General features: G+C 38.4%; 2 protein-coding genes across 2 annotated transcripts; one reads left to right on the forward strand and one right to left on the reverse strand.

Moving 5' to 3' along the window:
• Positions 1–593: 593 nt before the first annotated feature.
• LOC103722835 (chromatin-remodeling ATPase INO80-like) lies at positions 594–16844 on the forward strand. Its single transcript, XM_008813529.4, has 22 exons — positions 594–1071; positions 1693–1780; positions 2021–2889; positions 2985–3185; positions 3328–3438; positions 6578–7008; positions 7186–7294; positions 7433–7513; positions 7690–7862; positions 7976–8101; positions 8198–8359; positions 8447–8504; positions 9018–9248; positions 9451–9597; positions 9714–10274; positions 10500–10754; positions 11000–11107; positions 12336–12430; positions 12565–12721; positions 14934–15131; positions 15293–15418; positions 15881–16844. Exons 1-22 carry the CDS (start codon positions 1003–1005, stop codon positions 16199–16201), a joined length of 4677 nt encoding a protein of 1558 aa, XP_008811751.2. The 5' UTR covers positions 594–1002; the 3' UTR covers positions 16202–16844.
• Positions 16640–24168, reverse strand: LOC103722844 (putative glucan endo-1,3-beta-glucosidase GVI). The gene is made up of 3 exons (XM_039118757.1): positions 24147–24168; positions 18177–19213; positions 16640–16708 (listed from the first exon to the last, which is right to left on the reverse strand). Exons 1-3 carry the CDS (start codon positions 24166–24168, stop codon positions 16640–16642), a joined length of 1128 nt encoding a protein of 375 aa, XP_038974685.1.
• Positions 24169–24249: the final 81 nt, after the last annotated feature.

Here is a 24249-nt window from a genome sequence, read left to right on the forward strand (position 1 = left end):
CATTTAGTTAACCTGGCGAGTTTCCATTCCTTGACCTTCATCTTGGCTTTTGAACTCATCTCTTCTTCTTACTCCATGGACGGGTGGATGAAGGCCTAGGTCCTAGAGGCCTTCGGCAGCTGGGATGAGATTGGAAAACGTCACCGGTGATTGAAGGGAGAGAAAGGGAGGATCATTCTCAATGAGAGCTAGTTTGATCAAGGCTTTCTTTGTCGAACAAGATCTTTTATTTATTTATTTATTTAATAAAGCGAGTTAGCTTTAGGTTTTGAGTTTAAACTATATTTATTTTTAAACAAGGTTTCATATCTCCAAAAATTGCTATTAGGTGCTTACGGTTGATCTTCCCTCTTCTGTCATAAATAACAAATATACGAAGGTCATCATATTTACAACATAATCAATCATTCCTTTCAAGGTTTCCACTAAAACATAATATGAGCACTCACGCTTCTCAAACCATTTCTCCTCCTCGCTTCCTCCCACGTGGCCACTAGAAGGTTGCCAGCTCGCGCAGTCTTGAAACCATAAAACGTATGTACACTCCCAGATTGGAGGGTATTTATGTAATTTCATACCCTTCTCTCTCCCGTAGCCCAGGAGACGAAGAATCCCTCCCACTGGAAACCCAATTTCCAAACCCTAGCTACAAACCGCACGATTACGAACTATTAACACTGCCGGCGCACGTTAGTCCTTTCCTCTCGCTTTCCTGCTTACCGTCTCTCTCTAATCCCCTCTTCGTCTCTTCTTTACCATCACACGCTCGCCATGCCCTTTCCCACGTCTCCCTCCCCTCTCCCCCTCGAAGTCTCCCCCTTTCTCCTCTCTCCCCTACTCTCCCCCCCTCTCACGTGCCTCCCGCACGTGCGAACTCGCCCCCGCGCTCCCGGCTCCTTCCCCGCTTTATACCCGGCCCCCCTTGGACCGCCCTAGGACTTGGCTCCCACGTCCCCTTCGCGCCCGGGCGACGACGGCCTGACATCCTAGCCGCCCGCCCCCATGGACCCGTGGCGCCACCACAAGAACCCCGGCAATGGCCTATCCTACTCCAAACTCTTCGATCTCGAGGTAATTATTCCGGCTTTTCGCCCCGATTCTGCTTTGCTTCTGCGATTTCGCTGTGGTTTTGGGCTCAAAGATCCAATCATTTTTGGGAAAAATCGAAGCTTTCGGCTGGGGGATTCGGGAGGCAATGCTCGGGATCTGCTTTTGGGTTCGGCTTGAGGTTTTCTTGATGTCTGATCGAAGTAGGTAATGTAGGGTTTCATTCAAAGTTAGGGTTTTTGCAATTTCTTGAGTACATATTTCGGTATGCTGGTCGTCGTTCTTTTGGTCATAAATCCAGTTATTTTGTTTTCTTATCGTCTTTCTTTATATCTCTGTTTTTCAGTGTGCTGGTGGTTGTGTTTTTGGTCATAAATCCAGTTAGTTCTTGTCTTGTTGTCTTTCTTTATACTCCGTTTGTTGATGGATTAGGGGGATGGCTTCCCACAGATTGCACTGCTTTAACTGTTTTTTGTTTGCGCTTGTGGGTTTTATTGCGATTGTTTTCATTATTGGAGCTGGTTTATGGGCTTAAATTTGGTTTTATTTGTTAACCTTTACTGCTAATTTATTATATATATATTCTTTTATTTTTGAGAGAAATTTATTGTGTATATTGTTGTTCTTCATGGTTTTCATTTGTAGTCTTTGATGAACTTTCAAGTCCCCCAGCCAGAGGATGATTTTGATAATTACGGCAATAGTAGTCCGGATGAGAGCAGAAGTAGTGAAGGTAACCCATTGCCTTTATCTTTGTTATCAGTTTGTTTTCATTCATCATTCTGTTATTCATTATTTAGTGGAACCTGTAGCTACACTTGGAATTCTAGTTTCAATTATGATTTAATTATATATTTTCTCATAAATTAATGCTGTTTTACTATGACTGTTAGGTATGAGAATTTTGCTAGCTTCCCTTTAGTGTCATTATATGTAATGTGTAGATTTTTTTGTTCGGTCGATTGATAATCAGGTCAAGGAGCCATGCTGGACTGTTGTAATGGAGCCATCACCAATAGGTCTTCAGACTTGAGTAGGAGGCGGAAGAGGCGTTTAGTTGAGACTGAGGCTGCTTTGAACTCGTCCATGCCAAAAGATGCTGATAGCAATGATGAGGATGATGAGCTGTATGAATCACGTATCACTGAGGATCAGTACCGTGCAATGCTCGGTGAGCATATGCAAAAGTATAGGAGAGTGAGGTTTAGAGATTCCTCATCAGGGTTGGCTTCTGCTCGGATGGCAATGCAAGGTCTGAAACACAGTCATAGTACAAAGGTGGGGAAGTTCAGTAGTGAGCCTATACTTTCTGCTAAGGAAGAGGTAGCACTGCATGAGATTGAAAGGTCACTGGAGCATTATGAAGCAGATTTTGATTTGGATTATAGTGGGGTTAGCAGGTTTGCTTCGTCTCTTGATTCTGCTTATCTAGATATCGGGGAGGGTATCACTTATAGGATACCTCCAACTTATGATAAACTTGTGACTACCCTAAATCTGCCAAGTTTTTCGGACATTTGGGTAGAGGAGCATTTCCTAAAGGGTACATTGGATTTACGATCTCTGGCAGCTATGGTTGGCACAGATCGAAGGTTTGAGGCTCGGAATCGAAGTTGGTTGGCTGAGCCTCAACCACAGTATGAATCACTTCAGGCCAGGTTAAATGCACTTTCATCTGGAAATTCGAATCAGAAGTTCACTCTCCAAGTATGTGATGTTGGCCTGGATCCCTTTTCAGTTCCAGAAGGAGCAGCTGGGAGGATACGACGGTCGATTATGTCTGAATCTGGTACCGTACAGGTTTATTATGTTAAAGTCTTGGAAAAGGGAGATACATACGAGGTCACTTCTCATCACTAAAAATTGCATTCAGAAGGTATTATTTTTTAGTATTATAACAAGCATTCTTCAATTTATTTTCTTATATTTGAGTACAGATTATTGAGCGCAGCTTGCCTAAGAAGCAAATAGTGAAGAAAGATCCTTCAGTAATTGAGAAAGAGGAGCTGGAGAAGATTGGGAAAGTGTGGGTTAATATTGCGAGAAGAGACATTCCAAAGCATCACAGGTTATTTACTAATTTTCATAAGAAACAGCTTGCTGATGCCAAGCGCTTTTCAGAGACCTGCCAAAGAGAGGTACTCATTTTTTGTGTCGAATTTGCAGTTTTACATGTTAATGAGAACTTTTCTGATATTCCCTGCTCTCCTAGTGAATTTTACATTTATTTGAATCTTTAATCATCTTTTGCTTTAACAAGTTTCATGATACAATATCCAGGTAAAATTGAAGGTGAGCAGGTCACTCAAATTGATGAGAGGTGCTGCAATCCGTACTAGAAAGCTTGCTAGGGACATGCTGATATTCTGGAAAAGAGTAGATAAGGAGCAGGTATATATCTTTTTTCTTTTCTAAGTAAACATTTTTATTATTTTAAAATTTGATTGCAGTCCCATAGCGGTGTTTATGAGGACTCAAGTTATAGAGTGTATGTAGATATATGTTATATGTATAATCAATAACATAATGAAAACCAATTTATTATTCTATGTATTTTTTTTCCAGAATCACATAATGGTAGTCAAGGGATACACCTCTCTTTTTAGTCGAAGTCTTTCCTTGTGTGCAATGATCATGGCTATGTTTGATGTCTATAAGCTATCTAGCTCATGTCTTTGGGATGGTCGAAGCAAGCCTTGTAGTGTACAAGGTTAATACATTTGCTTAGTTTTTTTTTTTTAATTATGGCATTTATCCGTTTGTCTTGGTATTTGATTAGGTATAAGAATTGGCACATTAATCATATGTCAAGATGGTCAACCTTCAAAAAATTTCGATCCCTTAGTTTATGGTTTAATTTGTCATTTTGCAGATGTCTTGGGTTATAAAATGAAAGTTTAACCATTCCAAGCTATTTGGTGCTGATTATAAGAACACAATCATGTTTATAGTGGTATTATAAATTCCATCTATTTTTCTTTATATATATTTACATATAGAGTGCTGTGCACCCCAAGTCTGTAAGGGAAATAACTAAAATATGAGTTTCTGTGACGTGCAAACTGACCAGTAATGCAAGAGAGGGTAGAGGAATGTTAAAAAGTTAGAGTTGATGAGAGATGCCCTGAGTCATTCAATGGCTTGCTTGAATTTCTAGTTCTAACCCGAATTTTGAACAAAAATGAATTATTTACGTGGTGTTTCTAAATATAATAGCTAATGGATGACTATGATCTGATTAGTGTTTAGGCCTATGAATAATTAAAAAATAGTCATATTCTTAGGATTTGTTTTTAACTTCTAAGGGATTCAGGTCAACATCCATCGGATTAAATGGGTGTACTGAGTTATGTAAAGAAGGATGTGTTGACCTCATTGAAAGCATAAGATCATCGGTCCAACATTAAGATAATCTGACCATTCAGTAAACAAAAATGACAACAATTTTGTTAAAATTAGAGCTCATCAAATTAGTAAATCTAAGGGTGGTTGTCTTGTCATTATTTCATATTGGTTCAATTTCATGTCTTATGTTACTTTCTTTGAATGATTGCAATATCATCTATTAATTTCTCTTTATCATCATTAATAACTTTACGACTACCTTCTTTGGTGAAGTTTGTCCGCCAAAGAATTTCTCTATTAATTTCTCTTTATCATCATTAATAACTTTGTCCACCCTTGCAACAAGCAAACACTCATCTTCCCTCCTTTTAGACTTTGTACCTTCAACTAATAATTTCGAGGTCATTTTGCTTGGTATTAAATTTCTGCGGATGAAGTTTGTTACCCAAAAAGACTATATTTTAAGAACACAATTTATTATCATTATCATATTTTCTTGTGACTAAGGCATTAAAAACAACTCAGGATAGTGGGGGCAAAACCGGAAAATCATTGAGATATTCTTGCTGATTTCAGGCTTCTCTTAAATAGGAAAATCTATCCAATGAGCAAGCTTCCTAGGGTAGAGCATGTGTCTTTCCAATGAGGTTGGCTTGTTTACTCAAAAATGATTTGGAGATTTTACAATTTGGTATTAATTGTAAAATTGCTCAATCATATGTTTTGACTTACATGATAGCTTGGATATTTCTTTATTAGGAATAAACGGAAGGTATGCTGTGTTGTTCTTAAATAACTTGATACTCAACTAAGCTTTGATCCCGTACTAGTTAGGGTTGGTCGTATGAATCTTTTTCCTCCATTCTGCTCTAGGGCCATACTTTCATGAAAGATATGGCGATATCAATCCTTCCTTACTAGTTCACCCTATGTGAATGTGACTTTTGGTCTACCTCTACCCTTCTTTCCTCATGTATCAAATCACTTCCTTGTATCGGTGCATCTCTCGGTCTATGTTGTATATACACCTAAACTATCTAAATTGTCATCTCAATTAATTTTCAATTGGTGTTACCTCTATCTTTCTACGAATGACTTTATTTTTTATTCTATTATTTATTTTATTAGCATTCATACATCTCAATAGTCTCATTTCAGCCACACTTATTTTATTCTCATGTTATTTTCTAGCTACCCAATATTTTGTATCATAGAACATAGGTAGTCATATGATTGTACTATAAAATTTTTTCTTTAACTTGGAAAGTATCCTTTGATCACATAGTATCTAGTTGCACTTCTCTGTGTATCCAACTTGTTTTAGTTTTATTGGTAACATTCTCTTAAATTGCCTTCCTTATAATAATCGACCCTAAATACCGAAAATGATCGCTCTTAGGAACTTCATGATCCGCAATTTTCAATTTTTATCTCTATTTCTAAATTTAAAAAAATTACATTCCATTTAATTCGTCTTGGTCCTACTTAATCTAAAATCTTTTGGATTGTAATGTATCCCTCCATAATTATAACTTATGATTAACTCCTGCCTCTGTTTCATCCATTATGATTAAATTATCTGTAAATACCGTGCACTAAGAAATATCGTCCTGAATATATGTAGTATGCGTATCTGTAACTAGTTCAAATGCTAGAGCAGATCCTTGATATAAACCTATTGTGATTGGAAATTATCTAGTATTACCACCGGTAGTTCTCATTACTAATAACTGCTCCATTGGGCATGCTCTTAATCATATTAGTATATCTAATGGAAATTCCTTTCTTTTCTAACATCCACTGTGAGACTTTTGTAGGATCTTTATTATATGCATTCTCTAAATTAAGAAACGTCATATGAAGATCTTGTCTCGTTTCTATATATTTGTTGATTGACTTTCAAAGGAAAAGTTAGTTTGGCACAATTTTTTTTGTGTTTTTTTTTTCTGAAGCATCAAAATGGATCTAGATGTCATGCTAGGATTTTGAGGCACACACACACATATATATATATATATGCAAAGTATATATGTGTGTATGTATGTATGTATGTATGTATGTATGTATGTATGTATGTACACACACATATATATCGATACATATATACATATGTATGTATGGATGTATGCTAGATCTAATTCAGGAGAACTTATGTAACAAAATGCTTTGTTCTGTCCCTTGGCAGGCGGAACTGAGGAAGAAAGAAGAAAGGGATGCAGCTGAAGCGCTGAAGCGTGAGGAAGAGCTCCGTGAAGCAAGGAGACAGCAGCAGAGGCTCAACTTTCTGTTATCACAAACGGAACTGTATAGTCATTTTATGCAGAATAAGTCTACTGCACAACCTGCTGAAAACTTATCCCTTGCACAAGTTGAATCTAAAGGTCCAGAAGTGGGACCAATCCTTGGAGATGTCAAACCAGGAGAGGAAGAAGATCTTGAGGAAGCAGAATTAAAAAGAGAAGCTTTGAGGACAGCTCAACAAGCTGTCTCCCAGCAAAAGAAGATAACAAATGAATTTGATAATGAATGTTTGAAGCTGCGTCAAGCTGCTGAAGCTAATGTTCCAGCGGATGATTCATCCATTGCTGGGTCTAGTAACATAGACCTACTTAACCCGTAAGTTACACTCATACTCACTAATACCACGTCAACAAGCATACACAAGAGCCCCATGAAAGAAAAACAAGGAGAAAAAGGAGCAAGAGAAAATAGAATCCTGGATGCTTTTGTAGCAACCATAATGTCTCTTATTTATTAGTTGAATTAACTGGTCATGCTTGATTATATTTTCAGCTCGACAATGCCCATAAAATCGACTGTGCAGACACCAGAGTTGTTCAAGGGCACTCTTAAAGAATATCAGTTAAAGGGACTGCAGTGGCTAGTTAATTGTTATGAGCAGGTAATTATTGGAAGAATCACCATGTGAAACTTCTAGATTGATAATGGGTTTTATCTGATGTTTGTATAGGCCGCTATTGGGATTCCCCCCTCCCTCCCTCCCTTATTCACACATTAATCTTATTGTCTTTCCTTACAGGGTTTGAATGGTATCCTCGCTGACGAAATGGGCCTTGGAAAGACCATCCAAGCAATGGCGTTCTTGGCTCATTTAGCTGAGGTTGGCGAATCTGCTTCTTGGTTGTAGAAGTGATTGTTAGATTAATAATTCTTAACCATCCATGCAATGTCACCAATTTTGATTACAGTGCAAGATTTTAAAATATTTTTTTTAGTTGATTAAAGTTGCTTTTCTTACATGCTTTTCAAATTGCTGTAAATAATTGTTTTGAGCAGGAGAAGAATATATGGGGTCCTTTTCTGGTGGTTGCTCCATCATCTGTCTTGAACAATTGGGCTGATGAAATTAGTAGATTCTCTCCTGATCTGAAAACACTTCCATATTGGGGCGGGCTTCAAGAAAGAATGGTACTTAGAAAAAATATCAACCCTAAGCGACTATATCGAAGGTAAGCTGCCATAGCTCTGATTCCTTTTGATCACATTCAGATATTTTCTTAGGTGATCTTCCACCATATTCTCATTGTACCGATCAATAAGGACTTATTTTATTATTTTCTAGGGAGGCTGGATTTCACATACTAATTACTAGCTACCAGTTGCTTGTGACTGATGAAAAGTACCTACGGCGTGTGAAATGGCAATATATGGTGTTAGATGAAGCCCAGGCAATAAAGAGTTCAAACAGGCAATTTGCTTTTGCTTTTCCACTTGACCTGCAATCTGGCTTTAACTTTTTCTTACACATTTTCCCTTTTTTTTTTTTTATCTTTTTTTCCTGTAGTATTCGATGGAAGACATTACTCAGCTTTAACTGTAGAAATCGCTTGCTTCTGACTGGAACACCCATACAAAATAACATGGCTGAACTGTGGGCTCTTCTTCATTTCATTATGCCTACTTTATTTGACAGCCATGAGCAGTTCAATGAATGGTTTTCAAAAGGGTATTTCTTTATCAGTTGTACCTTTTCAGTCTTTGAACATTTTGATTTCATATTTCTCATGCTCATATATCCTGTTGTTTCTGTTAGAATTGAGAACCATGCAGAACATGGAGGCACTCTGAATGAGCATCAGCTTAATAGACTGGTAAGCAATACAGTAAGAAATATAAGATTTATAATTTAAACTGACAATCTTGTGTTTGAGTTAGAATCATTTTGTCGGCTTAACTACCTGAAAAATGGAAGTTTGCAAGCCTAAATACTTATCAGCAATTTCATACTAATTACTTATGACTAGACTTGATGGGCTTGCACAAAGTACCAATTTTCTTTATTCGGAATCAAATTGACTAATCATTTTAAATTAAAAAAAGGGAATGTACCAGCTACCAAGCTACAATGTTACTTGAGAAAGATTGGGAATCTAAACACAATTTAGATTGATCCATTTATTGTACCTTATTAATTTTAAGCACTATTTCTAGAGCTCTTGGCATATCTAGAAAACTTTCTTGTACATTTATTGCATTTCATTTCCATTAGTTGGGGTGGGGGCTTGATCTTGGGATCAATCTCTTTATTTTTAATTGCTAAAGCTTGATAGGAATTTTGGAGAGTACATAATTTGCTTCTTCTTCTTCTTCTTCTTTTATAACAGCATGCAGTTCTAAAGCCTTTTATGTTGCGTCGGGTTAAGAAAGATGTCATAACAGAGATGACTGGGAAGACAGAAGTCACAGTTCACTGTAAATTGAGTTCCCGGCAGCAGGCTTTTTATCGAGCTATAAAGAACAAGATATCCCTAGCTGAGCTGTTTGATGGTAGTCGTGGCCATCTAAATGAGAAGAAGATAGTTAATTTGATGAACATAGTTATTCAATTACGAAAGGTGATCTTTTTTATTTCATGCACACATTTTCTGAATTCTTGCAATTTGTATGGTTTAGTAGTGCATCCAAAATTAGGCAGGGTATAGATCAGTGCCATTGTGAAACAGTAATTGGAAAAGGCTTTCTATATTGGTGATTTGTTAGTCTCGAGTGGTTAGTTGTGTTGATACAGGGAATGTTTCTTTTGCTATCTAATGATAGGTATGCAACCATCCGGAGTTATTTGAGCGTAACGAGGGAAGTTCATATTTTTACTTTGCGGATATCCCAAATTCTCTTCTTCCTCCTCCATTTGGGGAACTGGAAGATATACACTATGCAGGAGATTGGAATCCTATAATTTATAAGGTTCTTTTCTATAATATCTTCTTTCATTTATCTATTATCTTCTGTGCTTTCTGGTATACATTTCTTCTTCTTTTCCCCTTTTCTACTATCCATTACTGGATTTTCCTTTTATTCAGGTGCCTAAGCTGGTCCATCAAGAGATCATCCAAAATGCTGAAATGCCTTCATCAGTTTTTGGGAATGGCATTCCGCATGAATCTTTCAGGAGACTCTTTAATATGTTTTCACCAGACATCATTTATCAGTCTACAGTGCCGCAATACAGATGCTCAAATGAGTCTTGCATGATTACTGGAGCTTTTGGATTTACTCGTTTGATAAATTTATCCCTGGCAGAAGTTTCATTTTTAGCTAATTGTTCTGTACTTGAAAGGTTGGTATTTTCTGTAATGAGGTGGGATAGACAGTTCATTGATGATCTGTTAGACCTATTCATGTATCCAGAAGGTGATGATCTTCAATACAATCAACTGGGTAAAGGAACAGTTAGGGCTGTCGCACGGATGTTGCTGCTGCCAACAAAATCTGAGGCAAGCTTACTGAGAAGAAGGCTTGCAACTGGTCCAGGTGATGACCCATATGAGGCATTAGTCACCTCTCATCAGGATAGGTTCATATCCAATATCAGGCTTCTGCATGCAGTATATACTTTCATTCCACGAGCCAGAGCTCCACCTGTAAGTTTCATTTGTTTCTTTCAGTTTCTTAAATACCCACATCATAAATTTTCTTTTTGCTGTAGAATAAGATGGCCACTTTATTGAATCTACAGCTTAGTCTGTTACTCATATGTTTTTTCGGGTCTTTAAGCATAAACTCCATTGTCTCAGTTTTTTCTTATATTCATGCGTATGACGTATGCTTCCTTTCTTTACTAATAGTTGTTTTCTTCTCCTTCACAGATTAATGCTCAGTGCCCTGACAGGAGCTTTGCCTACCAAATGGTTGAGGAATGGCACCATCCTTGGACAAAAAAACTGTTTGTTGGATTTGCTCGTACTTCCGAGTTTAATGGTCCCCGAATGCCTATCAATCCTCATCATTTAATAGAAGAGATGCCTTCAGAATCACATGTTCAGCCTCTTCTTGAGCTCCCATACAGCATATTTGGTTCCTCTCCACCGATGCGAAGCTTTGATCCTGCTAAAATGCTCACGGTATATAAGAGCTACCCTTTTGTTTTTAAGGTAGAAATTAAAATGACATATTAGGTCCAAATAATGTTCAAAATGTCCAAGAATTAAAATCCATATGGAACTCAAGCATTCATGTTGGTAATGGCCTCACTTTTCTAATTCTTCTACTGAATTGTTATATCTAGCCATTATTGTGGTAGTGATTTAGCATCATACCTATATTGTGAGTATTATTATTGGCTACTTATGTAAATTCTCTTACACAGGATTCTGGAAAGCTTCAGACACTGGATATATTATTGAAACGCCTTAGGGCAGAAAATCATCGTGTGCTTTTGTTTGCACAAATGACAAAAATGTTGAATATTCTTGAGGTATTTCTTATCCTTTATTTTATATGGATAATTCTGGTGTTGGCACTTTCATGGAATGTTCTGTCCTGCAAAAGTACCTATTGTCATGGATGTGTAAATTTTTAAAGTGAAAATATCTGGTTGATAACATTCAGCATGTCTGTTGTGGTTCAACAACTTGGATGTGAAAGGCTCAAAGATATTTTTGTATGAGGATGGAAATCAAAATGAGGAACTCAAAATATAATATTATCGGTATTTAGAAAAATTATTTAACATAGCAGATTGTCAGTTTAGTCATTTGCTTCTATACAGTAGAATACCAGCATTTTTCTCAAACCAGCTAGCAGAGAGTTAATTCCTTAATAGCTAGAATCTACTACCTAAGGTAATGCAACTACTTCGGGATCTCTCTGGCATCTCTAGCCTGCACCTGCCTCCTAAACACTTCCTTACTTAAAGTGTCTCTAGAATATCTGCTTCCTTGCACCCGCACTCATTTCCAATTTTTGCACCTGCATCTTCTTCTTCTTCTTCTTCTTCTTCTTCTTCTTCTTCTGCATCATCATCATCATTGGTCCATGTCATAGCTTGTGAGAAGTTCTTTTCAAGTGTTTGGCAAGACAAAAAAGGATAGTAAATTGCTTTTAAAAAACTATAGCCTCTTATCACCTTTTCTTTGATGAGTTGGTCAGCCACTTTTCTACTAATCATGGGAAACAAAATTATGAGTTTGTAAAACGAACATTGATTACATGCTGTAAACTTACTATCACATGATGAGTAGCTGTATCAAATTTGTTAGCTTCAGGTGAACTTGTATGTTTAACCTTATTTTTATCATGTTGATTATGCTTTTTAGTGTAGTTTTTCATGGATTTGAACATTAACTCTACTAAATAATTGAAATAGAAGTGCAAGATAGCCCCATGTCCCAGTCATCTAAATTGCTTTATGAAATTCGTGTCAAGGAAATGTTTGTTTTCAAGACTAGATTTTTTGCATGTATTTTTATATTGATGTCATCAACCACCAGATTAACAGCAGATATCTAGGCTTACATTTAGGAGTTTATTGATTTATCATGGTCCTATGATTATCGTAGGAGATCTTGATGGGATTCTACAATATCACACGTAACATGTATATTGTCGTTATCACCTGATTAAATGAATTACAAGCTGATGCTAACAATTAACATTCTTCCTGGTCTCTTTCTCTCTCAACACTTAATATATTCATTTTACAGGATTATATGAATTACAGAAAATACAAATATTTCAGACTTGATGGATCATCTGGTATCATGGATCGCCGTGACATGGTTAGAGACTTCCAGCGCCGGTAGGCATTTACTTTTTCACTATCACAACTTATGTTTATGTACGGTTGCTGATCAGCTTGTGTTCACAAGACTAGATGAAGCCATTGAACACTCTGAGTTAGACTTTGGCTCAAGTTTTTGTTTCCTTTTGCAGGAATGACATTTTTGTGTTCTTGCTGAGCACTAGAGCTGGAGGACTTGGAATCAATCTGACAGCTGCTGACACTGTAATCTTCTATGAAAGTGACTGGAATCCAACATTAGACCTGCAGGCAATGGATAGGGCACATCGGCTAGGTCAGACAAAGGAGGTCAGTGAAACTGATATCCTCCAATCTAGATTTTGACCAATACTGGAATTCTTGATTTTTGTCTTATCATGGGTTTTAATCAAATGGGCTATCTATCAAACTCTTGAAGAATGTGATTTGTTATACAGCAATTGTACCTTTGTTATATGCATGAGGCCTTTGCTTATGCTCAGCTTGTCTAGGACTGTCAATATGTGAGGCCAGTTTGATTGGTGGAGGCTCCAGCCTATAAAAAGTGAGCGCAGATTCAGATTTCATGCCCTTTAGCTTGCCCTGGGCCTGAAACCTTGAAGCCCGAGGAGCTGGGTCTGGACTTAGAGGTTTTAGTGAGTTAGGAATAGGCCGTAATTGAGGCTCAGCTTGATAAGAAACCCATAGGTTTAGGCCAGTCATCCTTGGGCTAGCTTTGGGCCAGGCTGCTCTCAGGCTTGGGCCAAACCTGGTTTGTTTTTGGCCCATTGACATGTCTAAGTATGTTAGTGTAAAATTGCTGGTTCATCTCACAATATGTGCATCATCTGTTTTAAGCACTGGTTGTTTGGCGTGCACATATCTTTTATTTTCCAATTAAAAACTCGATTGTTTCATCATGTCACATACTTACCATCGAAACAATCTTGAGTCCCATCCTTTGCATTAATTGCTAATTTAGAGTAAATAGAGGGAAGTGCAACACATCATGTAGTTAGTTTTGATTTTCAGATGACCATTTTGTGCTATAAATCCCTGAGCCCAGGATTCTTCCCACACCTTTTCTGATATCTAATTACTCATATAAAGTATGTGGTATATGTATAAATTAAATATATGACATAAATATTGCTAGACTTGCAAAATTAGTTCAGATAGAAAAACATGAGAGAAAGAGGTTGTCCATGTCTCATTACTGTTTTCAGTTCCCATATTGTGTAATCATTCTTAGCTATAGAGCTTTTACATGTAAGTAAACGCAAGAGATGGGCAAGTCAAGACTTGTGTAATACAAATGATAAAACAACTGAGGCCGCATCTGAGGTGGTTTCTCTACGCCACAAGTGTGTTTTGGTCTTTAACCTAAAGAGGTTGCATGTGGGTTGTTGGGCTATGAAAGATACGGGGCAATTGATGAAATGCTATAGTTATGGACCAGAATGGCTCTTGACTTTGAAGTGTGTAGAAATCAACTAGATAATCAAGTTTGTTTGTATGAAAGGATGAAGTGCTACTTTTCTGGAGTCATGGGCCAGCATGACCTTCTTCTACATGGTAAATTTCTACTTTTAATCTGGCTTATAAATGATGTTAATTAGGTATTCATCTTCATCATCCAATGCTTTTTTCTTCAAAATGAGGTATTAACAATGCTAGATTCTTGTATATTGGACTATAAATCTGGTGCTTATACCTTGCTTTACTGGGATGTAACACATGGCATGCTCTCTGTCGGACATTAACTGTAGTGATGCAGAGTTCTGAAGGAATAAAGCAATTACATGGAGAGATCTATGGCATGGGCAACATCAATGAATTCCAGAATCCTGAAAGTTTGAACATCAAGTGAACCATATTTTCAGTGTTTTCTTTTATCCAGAAATTTTAGGATTAATTTATTTGAAGACTCCCCATCTTCCTGTGATTACTCCTTAAATTAAGCATCATTAGTCAGCAACTCTAGTTCTCATTAGAGATCATGCACAGGATAAAGCTTCCTGGTATCCAAATAGGCTCAAAATCATTCTAGCTTAACTGTCTTCAAGAAAAGAAAGTTATGGACTGAAAAATCAGAGTCTTACATTTGTAAGCATGTCATGATTGGCCTTCATGTGTTTGTAGTTCTGTATCTATTATTTCCTCTTCGTTCCCTGAGTTGGATGGATATGACATGTAGATCAGAAGTTCAATGAGTTCATTTAGTTTTTAAATTTGTAGGGGTGATTTTGTTATTATAATGTGTAGGTATCGCTTATGCTTGCATGTGTTGCATATGCAAATTTTTTAATGTTGCACCTGTTCTGAATTTAGCTCACAGTAATTTGACTAGAGATGAAAAGCAACTCGGAAAATGAAAATTATTGCTCGATGATTCTCTGATAGCTTGTCATTCTTTAGGCATATAGTGCATACATCTTTAAAGCTCGACTCTGCTATATGGAGTTTGTTTCTTTAGCTTATGCAATTGTAATACTGTAATTAAAAGCCTGCATTTGATGCGGTTTCTTGATTGTTTGTTTAGGTTACTGTATATAGACTAATATGCAAAGAGACAGTTGAAGAAAAGATTTTGCAAAGAGCAAGCCAGAAGAATACTGTACAACAGCTGGTCATGACAGGTGGCCATGTGCAGGGTGAAATTTTGAAGCCTGAGGATGTTGTTTCTCTACTTCTTGATGATGCGCAGTTAGAGCAGAAACTAAGAGAAATACCCCTGCAGGTGGGTATTTGTTTGTGTTGATTTTCTTTGTCGAGAAGGTCCATATTAGTTCCTCTCTGTTGGGTTTCATATTATTGATCCCATGCATCAAGATACCTGTTAATGCATAAGAGTATAGTTTGGGTACTGCATAATGACTGATGCTACTTATCCTTTATCAGGCCAAGGACAGGCAGAAGAAAAAACGAGTAACAAAAGGTATACGTGTAGATGCAGAAGGCGATGTGTCTTTGGAAGACTTCACACAGGATGCAGAATATGAACCAGAGAATGCAACTAACAAAAAGGTATTTTTCTTATAGTATTACTCATAAAGTATTTTGTTTTTTTTCATATTTTCTGATCTTCAACTGGGATCTGCAAGGGGTAATTGGGTAATTATGGCCCTTGAGTTTCTAAATTCTGAAATCATTACAATGAAAACTGTTGAGAATTCTTTAGAGATGTTTCTGTTGTTCATATATGGGTCCATCACATCTCCATAGCTGGGGATTCCAACACCTGGATGGTGTTCATGCTTTTCACTTGTCGATCTTTTGTCCAACTGCTGATTAAGAATCAATGTCTTAATCTGATTTGGACAAACTATGCTCGATTCTTTCTTACCATTGAAGCTAATCTTTCTTACTATGAATGCTAACACAGAACAAAATAATGCTAGCACACATACACAATAATGATCTTATCCTAAGTTTTAAATCTTCCTGCAAATGTTTGGTTTAGTGAACCTTTTTGTGACTTTTGCTCAGAGGAAATCAGATTCTCAAAAGAAAACTCCAAAGCCACAGAATCCTCAGAAAACTGCCAAGCATGTGGATCTGCCTGCGGAGATGGATGAACCAAGCGCAAGTGGATACGAGGGTCAGGTCATGCAACAGAGGCCAAAAAGACTGAAGAGGCCTACAAAGAGTGTCAATGAGAACCTTGAACCTGCCTTCAACTCCACTGCCAGCACACTCACGATAAACTCTTCTGAGTATCGGACATCATCATATGAATTTAGCCCTGGTGACTATAGGGCTGGTATACAGGAAGGAATGCCGCTTCATGCTCATTCTCCAACTGCATAGAAGTTTCTGATGGAGGATCGAAAGCATCGAGCCTGTCTTAGGGTAGCCCTAACGATAATTGGCGTGGAGATACACGAGTAATCATGTATTCCTAGCTGGGTGGTTGGGCCTCAGGCTCTATAGGCGAGTATTGCATGCTTTCCAGAGAATAAGCATTATAAGCTTTGGAGTTTTAGGAGGTTGCCTATGGTCATATGGAATCAGGAAACAATCAGCCTGCGGTTGGCATTGGCACAGTAAATGGTTATGCACAGGTTGGAGTCTTCAGAGTTAGTGCATGATCAGATGAGATATCTAGTGTATTTTGTGTATTGTTTGTTAAGCACAGTAAATGGTTATGCACAGGTTGGAGTCTTCAGAGTTAGTGGATGATCAGATGAGATATCTAGTGTATTTTGTGTATTGTTTGTTATATTTAATATTTTTTGGTGATAATGTTCAAAGTTTTGGTTTTTTGCACCGAAGGCCATCAATATTGCCAGATGGTAGAAATGGCATGTGGGGCTGCTGTGTAAACAAGCAGCACAAAGTGATAAGTGCTGACTAATGATTGGAATGCTTGGTAGTTCTATTCTGTATATCTGATTCTTGTGCTATATTTTCTTGTATTAGTATTTGTGTAAAATGGTCGTGTTTCTAAATATATTGATATTAACAGAGTCTGGCATAATGATTGATGAATTCAACAACTTGTAATCAGTTGGCCGTATGGACCAAAAGACTATATCACAACTGTTGTCTTTCAACAATATTCAGTTGGCGAAGAAAACAGATTCTTTTGTTTGATTCCAGGAATAACCCCATACCATTTTTTGGCACAAATAAATCTGATTAATATCCCAAAAATGGAACCATGAACAGTTTGTTACAGTTTGGAATAATATTTTGATGTAGGTTCCTTTTCTCGGCTTCTGCCTTGGAAGGACAATCTTTTCTAGTAGTCTTTTCCCGTACCTGTTCATGCATTTATTTATTGTTGGCCAAAGTCTGCTCAGCCTCTAGAGTTACAAAAGACCAGCCTTTGGCTTATTTGAATGCCTGCTGAGTTGAGTCGCTTGCTTATCCTCCATAGTATCTGCTGCATTATGTAGATATGTAATATTGTTGTGTTGCATGGATGCTCATGAGATTGGTCAGGTTGTCAATCAATGATTCTAATTGGTGGTCTTGCTAGATATGTAATATTTTTAGAATTTCATCGCTAGTTAGTTCGGCTTTTGCTCAACGGGGGTAAAGCGAGAAAAAAACACACGGTCCAAAACTGGGAACTTTTTTATCGTAAAAATCATGGTATGTTTCCTTTGACATGGTCATGTTCATTAATGCATCATGTATAGCATTGCACATGCCCATGACTTGCAGATTGCATAACTCATAGCTTGTAGATGGATTTTGAAGATCCCTTGGTTCTTTGGTTGTGTTCCTCATGCTCTAGGTACCAGACTGATTAAAGAGGAAGAAGTGATTCATGGTTCTAAACAACCACTAAATCTCACTTGTCCTTCATTGGTGTACCTCTCTCGTTTCTCTCCAGCTTCGAAGAAAATTATGCTTTATTTATAAGATCATGATCAAGATGAAACTAATAAAAAGCACATTTTGTAACAACTAAATCAAGTAAGAATAATTATTTTATTAGTTCATTCATAATAATTAAATCCAATTATAGCCCCTTTTTACTGCACATTCACCAGCCCCTTATCCAATCCACTATCAAATGCAGGACGAAGGTAGGGAAGGAGAGACAGAGGGGAAGAGGAGAAGAAGAGGGGGGAAGGAGAAGAGAAAGGAGGAGGAGGAGGAAGAAAGGAGGCTAATTTTCATTCATCGTTCATTAACCCTAAACAAATGTATGGCCTCATATATATATATAGGGCCACAAAATAACAAATAGGTCGCTACAAAGAAAACAATACAAAAAGGGTCCTCAAATGACAATATGCAAAAAAGCCCAACCAAAATTAAATAAAATAACATAAATCAATGCAGCCACAGCGAAAGTGGCTGGACCGTCCTCTTGCGACGACCGTAACTCCGCAAAACATTCAGTTTGGTGTTCGCAGCAGTTGACTTGGTATACTTTAGTCATATTCGGGTAATACAACCCAAAGTTTTGCTCGACTCCAACAGGCTTCAAGTCCTCATTAAACATAGCAAAAATATATGTCTCTATCACATTCCCAGGCCTTTTAGGTGTCCCCGTGTTGCTGGTCACATGCGCTACCACATTGTTATTATATGTCATAGCATTCTCCATCGTCGCTCCGGTTGCATCACCAGCAGATGGCCACCCAGTCTCCGACACCACAACGTTGACATCCGGATGACCGGCCTTCTCCAATGCAGAGTACATGGCATCAACCACCGCATCGAAAAGGTTAGTGTAGCCCAACGCACCATCGACGACCACCGTGCTAGGTGCCGTGAAGAGCGCGTAGTCGAGCCGCACATTCTCCGGCTGGCTTGCATACGCAAAGTATGGGTACACGTTGACAAGGAGTGGTGTTTTCTTCGATGCCAAGAATCCTAAAATGCTGGTCATTACAGCGGACGATGCATCAGAGAATGTACCTTGGGAAGGTGGGTATGATATGCTGAGGACACTGGTAGCGATGGCGGTGGAGACCGGGATGTTGAGGTTGGCAGCGGTGAGTGCGGCGTCGAGGTTTTGCATGGCATGGAGGACGTAACTAGCAAGGTCGCCAGGGATGACCTCATTGCCAGCGGTAATGTAGCGGAAACTGGTGCCGGCCTGGACGTGCGGAATTACGTTGTTTTGGACCCAAGTGTTTGCGAAGGCTGGGTCATTGGCAAGTGTCTGGAGGTCGTTGTTGAGGGTGCCGAGTACGACCGCAATGCCGGAGTTGTGGAGGGCAGCAAGGACGGTAGGGTTGGGGTCAAAGAGGCGGACCAACTTGATGTTCTGGGAGTTTAAGAGACCAACCACTTGGTTCGGTGGGGGGAGGTTGTCTCCTAACAAGCCGTAGTTTATGCCAATGCTTTGAGCTCCTACACCGTTCAACAATCTTTCACAGAATCTAAACTTGAAAATCTTATCGGCGCAGTCTATAGGTATCTCAGCATTTATTATCTTGGTTGATATAATATAATATATTATAATTTATATTATTATAACGTGACAAATATCATTTATAGGTGTCTCCTATAAATGATATCTTATCGGCGCAGTCTATAGGTGTCTCCTAACAGCCGCAAGCATATTATTACAACGTGACAAATATCATTTTTTTATAACATTGTTAGGAGCAAACAAAGTGCTAAATAGGGATTATACCATCAATCTACCTAGATAGTTATATAACAATGTTCACAGGGTTCAGTAAAATACCAGCAAGAATAACGAAGCTTGAGATGAGAAGACTGAAAGCAGCAACAAGAAGGAATAACACATTCTCCATGAATGCCACGTGCTCCTATCACCCGTTATCTCTCGCTGTTTTGTTAGTTGCTGGCCACTAGTTCTGCCCATCAACAATTTAGAAACATTATTGTAGCTCCTTCCAGTAACTTTCTAGTCAATTTGAAGCATGGAACATATGTGCAACTAAGACAAAATAAAAAATATGAGCTTGTTTAGGTCTGTGTAATACCATAAAAATAAAGGAGCAGGGAGGGGGGGAAGGAGGGATAGAGAGAGAGAGAATCCAAGCTTACCAAAGCCTTTGCAAACCAAATAACTAAGAGGGCTGACCGAGAGAACTGAGGAAGAAATTTACTTGGTGGTTTGTTTAGAAGTGAAACTATGGCCCCGTTTTTATAAGATACCCAGGATTCAATATATGTCGAGTGTTCGTAGTTGGTAACAACGTATTCAGAGACCTTATCCGAATGCTTGATCCTGTCTTTATACATCTCTCTATGTTGGTAAATTTGTCACAATATATATCAGATAAGAGATGACATATTTGATAGATATGATGACTGGGCTCGTCGCATCATGTTTATATATGCAAGCATAATGTGAATAGAGCTACTTGGAAGGATTTTAGGTCAAATCTCATGAGGAGAACTATTTCAAATAGGGAATTTCGTACCTTTTCCTTTCTTCTTATCAGTAAAATTTCTGGGTGCATGGCTTAATCTTTAGAAAGAATATTAGGGGCGAGACCTAGATCATACCCGCCTCTGTCCCTTCTTTACTTTGGCTAGCTATGTGAAGGCTGAACCTACTTCTCCGCCATTTTTAGCGTTGTCTGGTTACGGAAGGTTATTAGAAGCCATATCCTTCCTTCCTCAGCCTCTACTAGCAGAAGAAGGATTGCCTTCCTTATTCTTTGGAGCCAGTGAAGGATGGAGGAATTAGGAAATGAGCCTAAATATAAAGTTGATATAGGAATTGAAATCTATCCCCAGGATAGGTATATTTCTTACTATTTTATGATTTTTTTTTTTTTAATTAGGGTAAGAATTCAATCTAGGTTTAGGCATTTGAATCTCATTGCTATAAATATGAGCTCTCATATCAGTTCTGGAATCAATTAGGAAAACGAACGAGAGTCCAGAGCCCTGCTTTGGTAATCTTATTTTATTATTTTACCTTTTGTGAAAATTTTGATCAAGTTCAGTGGATTGAAGGAATTTGTTTCCTTTCTCTTCAATCGGAATATAAGGGATTCCGAGTATATCTCTTAATTGCAAAGTGATTTGTTTTGACCCAGTAGATTGATTTTGATGATTACAAAACAACTGAGTTGCTACTAATGCTGGTATTCTTTTGGAGTAGTTTAATTTATTTTGTTGAACAACTGGAGAAGCATGGAGAAGCTTAAAATGTCAAATATAAATGTTGTAGAGAAGTTCGAAGTTGTTTGGAGGCATTTACAGCATAGGAGCGGACTCAAGTATCATAAGAGTCGGCCCTGGATGCTCACTGGTCAAAATAGAGGGTTTTAAATTTTTTGGGCATCAAGGTTCAGCCTTAGGTATATAGGAGTCGACCCCTATATTCTATGATCAACTCTAGCACTTGGTAACTGATTGGCACAGGCCAGGAGTTGACCCCAGGTTGGCAGGAGTCGACCCCTAGAAGCCAAATGTTAGAAATAGAATGAGAGTGGATGATGCATCAGAGAATGCACCTTGGGAAGGTGGGTATGATATGCTGAAGACACTGGGAGCGATGGCGGTGGAGACCGGGATGTTGAGGTTGGCAGCGGTGAGTGCGGTGTCGAGGTTTTGCATGGCACGGAGGACGTAACCAGCAAGGTCGCCGGGGATGAGCTCATTTCCAGCGGTGATGTAGCGGAAGCTGGTGCCGACCTGAACGTGCGGAATTACATTGTTTTGGACCTAAGTGTTCGCGAAGGTTGGGTCATTGGGAAGTGTCTGGAGGTCGTTGTTGAGGGTGCCGAGTATGACCGCATTGTCGGAGTTGTGGAGGGCGGTAAGGACGGTAGGGTTGGGGTCAAAGAGGCGGACCAATTTGATGTTCTGGGAGTTTAAGAGACCAACCACTTCGTTCGGTGGGGGGAGGTTGTCTCCTAACAAGCTGTAGTTTATGCCAATGCCTTGAGCTCCTGCACCGTTCAACAATCTTTAATACAATCTAATCTTGAAAATCTTATAGGCGTAGTTTATAGGTATCTCAGCATTTATTATCTTGGTTGATATAATATAATATATTATAATTTATATTATACAACATTATAGCTGCAAGAATATTAATACAACAGTGACAAATAGCATTTTTATAACATTGTTAGTAGCAAACAAAGTGCTAAATAGGGATTATACCATCAATCTACCTAGATAGTTATATAACAATGTTCGCAAGGTTCAGTAAAATACCAACAAGAATAACAAAGCTTGAGATGAGAAGACTGAAAGCAGCAACAAAAAGGAATAACACATTCTCCATGGATGCCATGTGCTCCTATCACCCGTTATCTCTCGCTGTTTTGTTAGTTACTGGCCACTAGTTCTGGCCATCAACACTTTAGAAACATTATTGTAACTCCTTCTAGTAACTTCTGCAGAAAATGATGAACAAAGGAGTTCGAAGAACAGGGGAGAACGGAAGAAAGACTTTTGATTACTATTCACTTCTTGAATGAATACTCTTACACGATCCTAGTTACACATATATATAACCACGTTCTGTTATAACTGAATAACAGAATTATTAACCAACGAACTGTGATGAATAGTATTAACGGAAACAAGGAAACTATTTAGCTCTCAGGCGAAGCTCAGCTCAACAGAGTCTTGAGCTTAACTGATCTTTGAATCTTGAGTCACAATACTCCCCCTCAAGATGGAGCGTACAAATTATGGACACCCATCTTGCGAATCAGGTTGTAAAATTTGATAGCTCCAAGCAGCTTTGTAAGTAGATCAGCAAGTTGAACGGTACCGGATACATGAAGAGTTTGAACTATTCCTACTTGAAGCTTATCCCTTACAATGTAGTCGTCAATCTCAATGTGTTTCGTCCTTTCGTGAAACACTGGATTGGTAGTTATATGGATCGCTACTCGATTATCACAGAACAACAATGCCGGCTTTGTATGTTCCACATCCAAGTCTTTGAGAAGATTCAACAACCATGTAAGTTCACAGCAAGTAGAGGCCATAGAGCGATACTCTGCTTCGGCTGAAGATCTTGAAACTGTGTGTTGCTTCTTTGATCTCCATGAAATGAGCGATTCACCAGGGAAGACGCAGAAGCCTGTGACCGACCTACGTGTATCCGAGTAGGCTGCCCAATCTGCATCGCAAAATGCCTTTAGATGAAGTTTAGATTTCGATGGGAAGAACAACCCCTGTCCCGGTGTGGCCTTTAAATATCTCAATACATGATAAACAGCTTCTAAGTGTGGCTGTTTAGGCGAATCTAGGAATTGGCTCAACACTTGCACAGAGTAATTCAAATTCGGCCTTGTTATGGTGAGATATAACAATCGTCCTATCAATCTTCTATAAACAGCAGCGTCTTCAATCGGTTCCCCTTCAAACCGGCTCAACTTCAAGTTTTGCATCATTGGTCATTTTGCCGGATTCAAACCGAGGTATCCTGCATCTTCAAGAACTTCCAATGCATACTTCCGTTGACAAATGGATATTCCATGTGAGCTTCTAGCAATCTTGAGTCAAAGGAAGAACTTTAAAGTCCCCAGGTCTTTGAGTTTGAACTGTGCATCAAGGACCTGCTTAAGATGATTTATATATACAATGTCATTACCAGCTTATGTCATCCACATACACAAGTATAGCAGTGTATGAGCAGCCATTTCTCTTTATAAACAAGGAGTAATCGGCTTTAGACTGAGTAAAACCATGAAAAGTGATGAATAAAGATAGTTTTGCTAACCATTGTCTTGAAGCCTGCCTTAACCCGTATATGGACTTGTTTAGTCGACAAACCATCCGCTTCCCTTTCTCCCCCTGCTACTTATAACGAGGTGGCAGATTCATGTATACCTCCTCATTCAAGTCACTATATAGAAAGGCATTGTTAACATCAAGTTGGTATAAATGCCAATCCTTAACTGCTACAATTGCTAAAAGTGTTTTTGCAGTGACCAACTTGGCAACCTAGAAAAATGTGTCATGATAATTAATTCCAGCTTGTTGAGTATATCCCTTTGCAACTAATCTTCCTTTCTTCAGTTCCATCCGCTTTGAATTTTCGTTTGTAAACCCATTTACAATCAACCGGCTCTTTTCCCTCTGGTAGTTCAGTAATAGTCCAAGTGTTATTTGCAATGAGGGCCTTTAATTTAGCATCCATGGCTTCACACCACTCAGGAAACATGGAGGCTTCAGCATAACCTTTTGGAGGCTTCAGCATAACCTCTTGGAATACAAAGTACATCCTTTAGAGTGAGGAATCTAGAAATTCTGACTAATCCTATATGAGTCATAGGCACTCTCTCACCGGTGGGAAGTCTAACAGTGGCACTTACATTGGATTCGATGGTAGAAAAGAAGGAGGTTGAACATACCATGTGGTTCGTGGCTCCAGTGTCAATGATCCAAGGGATATATGCTTGATTTTGAGCAAAAGTGCCTATTGAACAAGTAAGGTT

The sequence above is a fragment of the Phoenix dactylifera genome, unplaced genomic scaffold (assembly GCF_009389715.1).
Source record: "Phoenix dactylifera cultivar Barhee BC4 unplaced genomic scaffold, palm_55x_up_171113_PBpolish2nd_filt_p 000405F, whole genome shotgun sequence".
Taxonomy (NCBI): Eukaryota; Viridiplantae; Streptophyta; class Magnoliopsida; order Arecales; family Arecaceae; genus Phoenix; species Phoenix dactylifera.